The sequence below is a fragment of the Vespula pensylvanica genome, chromosome 4, assembly GCF_014466175.1.
Source record: "Vespula pensylvanica isolate Volc-1 chromosome 4, ASM1446617v1, whole genome shotgun sequence".
In the NCBI taxonomy this organism is placed as follows: Eukaryota; Metazoa; Arthropoda; class Insecta; order Hymenoptera; family Vespidae; genus Vespula; species Vespula pensylvanica.
Genome location: NC_057688.1, coordinates 8,188,012 through 8,195,486, shown reverse-complemented (window position 1 = coordinate 8,195,486; position 7,475 = coordinate 8,188,012). Strand labels below are relative to the sequence as shown.

The window sequence follows — 7,475 nt, the reverse complement described above, 5'->3', positions numbered from 1 at the left end:
TCGAATATTAACAAAACCTTAATGAACCGTTATGTATTAGGATTATGAAAAAATAATCCCGCTATAACAGTCTTACGATTTATACCGTATTTTATTATTCTTCATATTTATATTACACAAAGATGTATACTTAATCGTATTGTTTTATCGATTTCAAATACAATTCGCCGATTCCTCTACCATTCCATATTATTAAATAGATTGAAACCGATATCTTTCTTAACGATTATTAACATCAAACCAGGTCACAAAAAATGCGTATATCTAGTCGATTTGTAAAGGGAAGATATTTAAGGGGAAAGGATCGAGAAGAAGAGAAAGAAGAAAAAATAGACTTTGTATTGAATCATGTTTACGGTACCGAGAGGGAAGGAATAAAAATATCTAACGTTCGTTAACGATACATAATTATCATATTCTTTTTTTTTTTTCTTTTTTTTCATTTTCTTTTTTTTCCTCTTGTTACCAGTAGTAGCGATCATTACTACCAATCCTCTCTCACCACATATCACGCAGCGATATATTTTTACTTTACAGATTTATATTTTATACAAATTACTTAGGCATTGTGATATTCAGGTTTCTCTTTGCTTAATTATCATTTTGGTTTGCTCTTGCTACCATTATCTCGGCAATTTACAAGCCTTTCTTTCATTTATACAAATCACAACTACCTTTCCCACGTCGCTTTGAAAATTTATTGAAGTTTATTTAATCAACTATGCGTACAAAGAGACCTTTATATTTTTTATAATCATAATTTTGGTAATAGGTCATTACTCCTTGGCAATCGTCCTTACCACGAATGGACTAAGAAATACAATATGTATACAACGTTATAGCGACTTACTACAAAAGTGAACTGTACACACGACTATCCCATATATAATTGGTCTTCTATGTACGCAGAGTAGTGGAAAAAGAAAAAAAAAAACCAAAGAATATATCGAAAATTAGTCACCCCCGTCGTTTTCTTTCTTTTCTTTTCTTTTTTCTTTTTTTTTTTTTTTTTTGTTCTCCAGAGATTTCCTTTCTTTGTATCACAAGTATTAATATTACAATTATTTTTCTAAGATAGAATCTTACTTCCTTTTCATACACAATTGTAGAATATAAGCGTTTTGTTTACAATTAAACATCTTTTTCGTTAAATTTTTAACGATAGTTTGGCCGTCTTTGTTCTTTTCTTAGAAAGACCACGCTTGACATAGGAACACTTTGAAGCAGTGTCTTTATATAGATGTTTAGGAAAAAATCAGACTCTTTCGCTTTGAATTTTATATTTCTTCTATGTTTCAAGAAACATTATACTTCTTCTTCTTCTTCATTTTTTTTTTTTTCTTTTTAAATAAAATGCTTCTTCGCGCTCCTCTTGAACCATTTTTTTACAAGATATTTGTTACTATGTACGGTATATATGTACAAAGAATTCATTTATGTGTTCGACAAGTTATCGTTCCTTTCTAAACGGCTAATATTTAAAAATGATTACATTTAATTATCATACTCTGTGCTGTGGGAGGAGGAGTGAAAACTATTTGTAGAGTGTGTATTTTGTGTCTCGTGTGTTCGTATGCATGCGCGCACATGCATATATATATAATATATATATATATATATATACTTTTTTGTCTACGCAAATTAATATTATGTACATTGTATTTTATATATATATATATATACTATGTGTGTTATATATATATAATATTATTTTTATACAATTTTCCTGATTTTTGCTATTTCTCCCTGATACACCAAGAGAATCATTCGTGAATGTTCTTACACTTGTCACATAGCAAAAACTGCCTCTCTTATGCTCTTATATAAAGTGGTGAAAATGAAAAATGACAATGGCAATGACGAAGATGATCATAATAACATTAGTATGAAAAACAGTATAATGTGTAAATCAATATAATAGTTAGATTTAAAAATAATAACAGTAGTATAATATAAGTATTAGCGATTAATTTAATCACTAAGATGTACCCGCGTGGTTTGGATTGTAATCACTGATCTAACGCAACGTAAAATACATTACTAAAGATGGTGACGTTACAATCATTATGTCTCTATCATATAAAGTCAAATTAGTCTTTTCCATTTATAATATTTTGTTACAAGATAGTACAAGCAATGCCGGCATTAATCTTTTTCAAGTGTTCTCTGTCAATGAAATAAATTGAATCTTATTTTTCTTGGAAATTAAAAATTTCTTCCTTTTGTCGTGACTATGTTCTTTGATAACGATACTACCTTTACTAATGTTTTGTATATTTTTTGTTGTTGTTGTTATTGTTTTATTTTTACTAGACATCGAAAAACGCTTGGAATGCAACGACATTAAACATATAAATTAATGTTAATGCATTGTTATATTTTATTCATCTCGAACGATATACATATAAAATATGCGAGACTTTATATTTGTGAGGACTAACGTATTCTTAATAAATATAAAAAATATCCCTTTTCTATTTGTTTCTTTTTCTTATAAGAGAACACTTGTATATCCAAACATTTTTAGTGCTCGTTAAAAAAGTTACTGCATTATCCGTCTCGCTTGTTTGTCAGTTGTCTATTATTATCCAGCCCCCTGTCATTCATTGAGTCCAAAAATCTTAATCCAATATGCCCTGTACATTGTTCCTGCGTACACGATGTTTCAGGAAAATATTTCAAGTGTTTCCAAGTGTTTCACTGAGTGTGTAAAAAAGCAAACGTTTTCTTTTTGATTAACATCTTATTTCCTTGATAGCGCGATCCACCTATTCTACAGATTTTTAAATAAAAACTTTGCTTCTTTTTTTTTTCTTTTTTTTTTTTCTTTTTTTTTTTTTTTTATATTAAGTCGAAAGGCCACTGTTCAAGGCCACAGGCCATGACAACGAATTAAATTTAATTAACGAGAAATTTTGTCGTTTCCGTTAATTTGTTGTAATTCTCAGAGACAGTTTAATAGCATTCTCATTTGAACATCTTGTACATTGGAAAGTCTTTCTCTCGAGCATATTGATTCTAGACTTCATATCTGTAAATTGACACATCACTATCCTTACATTCATCTCTTTCACACTTCAAACATACCTATGCATCGAATGACACGGAGCGTAAATTTCAAAACGCTTTTTGAACGTTAAATGCAAGGCAGCATAATGTAATTTTAAGATCTGGATCAAGTTATGCAACTAATATTCAGGTAACGTTATATATCCATTCTCTATTCACATTTGTTTTCTAATTATCAAGAATAGTTTTAAAAATAAATATAATAAAAAAATGTGTACACACACGTACAAGTATATGCAATATAATATTTGCAGACGTTTTGCTTTACGCTCTGCTAAATCGGACTTACCTTACCAACTAGTAAGGCTTATCATCAGTCACACACAAAACAATTTTTATAATTTATACCTTATATTTATTGCCTGTCATTCGGTGCACGCGCTGTCAAACAGGATCTCTCAGAGTGGCATAATGAATATTAACTATTTCAACTTAGTCTATACACACGCACTCACCGAAATTTCACGTAACTCGATGAAGGTTGCACTTAGGTATGTATTGATTCATATCCAAATGCCAACCTTTTGTCAAAGCACAGGGATAATGTGTAACAGCTTTACATCCGCGTTTAACGCAACCAATGTTCGCGCCCGTTAAGCCGCAAGAATCACAAACCGACTTTGCAGCATCCCACACAGCTTCTTGCAAACCAGTCACTCTTCCACCTAGAAAAAAAAAAAAAATCAGTATCCTTTAGTACAAATCCCAACGTCACTCTGCTCGATATCTTCGAACGCACGCGTATACTCACCAGCCATATAAACACCCGCAGCCCAAACAGCACACTGTTCGTGAAGCCAAACTTCCCAACGTTGTTCCTCGCCAGGAATTACGGTCATTCCAGTAAACATTGCATTAGTATTACTTTCGACCGAATTCCTTTTCTTTTTACTCATCTTCGCGGAAAACTGATCGGCCAGTCCAGCGTACCTCAGACTTCTTTTATTCTTTCCACCCTTCTTTTGCTCCGTCGTTATCTCCTGCTCGTCGGCCGAAAGGATTCCGTCTTCCAAACGTTCTTTTCCAATTAAATACGGACCAAATAAATCGCTTAAGACACCTGCTGGAACCTAGAAAAACAACAAATAATAAGCAAATAATGATAATGCCGTTGCAAGTAGCGTTGCAGTAATGAATCGTTTTCTAAACGAAACATATACGTACCGTGTACGTTCCCGGTGCAATATGAGGACCTGCCAAATTTGGATGAGGTCTAGATGGGTCTCCTGGTATGACACTGTGGGGGCCTTGTTTGCAAAATACACAAACCCACGTGGAGTCAGTCGTATGTGCGTCATATCTGGACGATAAAGTGGAACTAAAAAGACCTGCTCTACTGACTTTACCTATAAACGACGTTAAATAGATTAGATCGAAAGAATATAAAATATAAATCGTTTAAAGTTATATACGTACCTCTATAATCTAAATCGTTTTGATGACTGAGCCTTTTACTTCTGCCTGCATTTCCATTACCGATAGTTTTTCTCTTTTCTTTATTTTTTTCTTCCTCTTCTTCCCTCGGCGCATTAACCACTTGAATACTCAAAGGACTATCCCTTGGTCCTTCCACGTGAACCACTGGTCCACGAGATCTAATCGAACTCGCGTTTGATCCCGAGTCGTATGCCATTTCCCGATATCCTTCGATCTTCGTATTCTTCTTAACCTTCTTCGAGAATTCTTGTTTCTTCAAACTCTTAGACGTACGTCTCTTCTTAGAATCCTTCTGAGGTGATTCACTACCAACGTTTCCAAAAATATTCTCCGTAGATCTAGAGAGTTTCCTTTTACCACCTTGAACCTTTCCCTTCTTTCCCTTCTTTCCTGACAATTTGGTATCTACCGTAGAAGATACATCGGTAGGCTCTACGTTCTGAGTGTCCTTAGTTTGCAAGATATTATTTTCAATATTTTCAACCTTCGTTATATGTTCACTTTGACCCGAGACTGAAAATTCTACTTTAGTTTCTTCCTTTTTAACGTCCGGCTCTGTTTCAACGATACCGGCAAACATCTTCTCCAATTCTGATTCAACTTCATTAAATGGATTTGTGTTGTTAACAGCTTTTGGACTCGTTACCTTCGAAAATTCGGTCGCGTCGTCGCTGGATTTTCTCCGCACCCTTTGATTCGCCGAGGTCGAATTTGTAGTAGAACTTTCGCTACTTCTCCGCCTCCTCACCGGTTGATTTTCTTCGTTTCTCTCTTCGACATTGTTTTCACTTTCGTTTTCGTTCTCTATCTCGTTTTCGTTATCGTGTTCGTTTTCGTTCTCGTTTACATTATCATTTATCTTTTCGTCTAACCTCTGCTCTACGCTCTCAACCTGTTCTTCGACTTTCACAGCTGTCGTCGGAGTACAATTGACTACTGCTTCCTCTGGTATCGACTCCCTCGTTCTCGGCTCCGTTGGTTCTGTTGGTTCAAGTTCCATGTCTTCTACTTCCGTCTTTGAATCTTTACTAAGTCTTACAGGTTTCTCTAATTTCCTTTTCCTACGTTGTTTGGTATTATCATTGGAATCGTCGTTACTGAATGCTGGTGATACAACTTCGTCTTCTCTATTTGGAGATTTGGACTTTTGCCTTTCAGGTGACATGCTTTTAACGCTCGATGTATCTTTTTCTTCGACCGGCATTACTATAACGGAACCTATATTTTCAGTACCGCCGAGCTTCTTATTTCCACCTTCTAATTTCTCCAACAAAGAGTCTACACCCTTTTTACCGCTCCTTTTTGGTAAGTTCTTGGGTGACCTAACACTCGTTTCTTCGTGCTTTTTGTCCCGTTCGGAAGACGATTCCCTTTTAGGACTGTCTGTAACATCCTTCTCCATTTTTGACGTAAGGTTGACGATAACAGGTAAAACATTCCTTGGCACTTGTGCAATTACACTCAACGTATCTTTACTTTTCGTAATTTCTGATTCTTTCTTTTCCGCGACCACACGTTCGATCGTTACACTAGGCGGCAAATTAATAACTTTTTGTGCGAAACTGTCGACACTTATCTCCTTAATCTTATCGTGGATGTTGGCCACACCTTTTAAGTTGCTTTCAAAATTTTTCACTGTAATTTTTGGAGTCGTTATTTCTTTTGTCGACAATGACACTGGTTCACTGACGGAATTAGGTGTTGGAACGGACGAACTAATTCCACTGTCCGAAGAGGTTTCTCCGTTAAGAGGTATCGGTGGAGAGATTATGTTTCCATTCCGACTACCTTTATCCACATTTCGTGCTGTTAAACTAATGGGAATATCTTGAGGTATACGAGAATAATTTTCTGGGATAATATCCGATGTAGCAGAAAGATCAAGTGTGTTCTGAGAACCTGGTGAGTTTCTGTACTGATTTTGGTTTTGTCTATTGTCAACTAACATTTGTAAACTAAACAACGGATTGCCAGGAGTATTAGATGGCGTAACAGTTTTTGATGGAACTGTAGGTGTATGCCATGTTGGTGGTGCTTGAGTATGCGCAAGTTGAGGAGTCAACTGTGGCGTTAAATGAGACGCTCTGGATATAGATGGGTGAGTATAAAAGCCAGCTGGATTCAAAGCAGCACCAGGTAATCCTGATGGGTGAATATTTAAGCCTACGATATACATAAATACATTGTAAAAGCTCCGACACGTTAATACTTTGATCAAAAATATTACAGTTACCATAAAAAATGTTACCTTGACCCTGTGTCATTGTGAGATGATTCCAAACTGTTTGAGGTGGAGGAGTGCCAACCGGTGGTCGGCTGTGACCCGGATATTGCCCCGACATTGCACCTCCTTCCCAATTTCCCAGTGTGATCTTAGAAGCGGCAGTTATGGGATCTATACTCTCAGCCTTATCTAATAACTCCTCCGTACTATACTCTTCTTTGATATTACCGTATCTGTCATTCAAGTTTGTTCCTCTTCCCCTTTTTTCATGTGAGAGCATAAATGTTCTTCCCTTAAAATATTTGTCTAAGACGAGCTTACTTTCTTGTTTCAGATTTATATCCAAAGCGGATTTACTATTCAACTTAATATCCGTGGATATGTTCTCTTGGGCTACATTAGGTTGTGTTGTATCACACTTAAATTTACATGATAAATTATTCAAATTCAAAAGTTTCAATAAATCATCATTCAATTCTTTGTACTTCGCCGCAAAAGAATCGTTCGTGTTGCAGAAAAAATCTGTTTGTGTTATAACAGGATAACTTGTCTGTACTGTTCTCTTATCACCAGCAGCAGGTAAATCTAAATAAGGATACCTTTCCTTTATTTTGGCGTCTTTATCACGATTGCAGACACTTCTTGTGGCATTTACCGACAAATCAAGAGGCTTGTTAACTTCTTTAACAGAATTGGATGAGAAATGATTAGAACTTTTATAAGATGCAGGTACATGCGCAGAAGT

The 7,475-nt window shown here is 35.2% G+C and overlaps 1 protein-coding gene across 4 annotated transcripts in view; it reads right to left on the bottom strand.

Moving 5' to 3' along the window:
- Positions 1–72: 72 nt before the first annotated feature.
- The window catches only part of LOC122628763, a 12,610-nt gene continuing 5,207 nt past the window's right edge, over positions 73–7,475 (bottom strand). For 3 of the 4 annotated variants that reach the window (XM_043811373.1, XM_043811370.1, XM_043811372.1), the window contains exons 3-7: positions 6,740–7,475; positions 4,486–6,669; positions 4,234–4,415; positions 3,821–4,139; positions 73–3,734 (exon numbers count right to left, since the gene is read on the bottom strand). The exon at positions 6,740–7,475 is cut by the window's right edge and continues 509 nt beyond it. In XM_043811373.1, the coding sequence (XP_043667308.1) occupies positions 3,532–3,734; positions 3,821–4,139; positions 4,234–4,415; positions 4,486–6,669; positions 6,740–7,475 (3,624 nt within the window). In that variant the 3' untranslated portion in view covers positions 73–3,531. The remainder of the gene's footprint in view (positions 3,735–3,820; positions 4,140–4,233; positions 4,416–4,485; positions 6,670–6,739) is intronic. The other variant, XM_043811371.1, reaches the window with a different exon arrangement.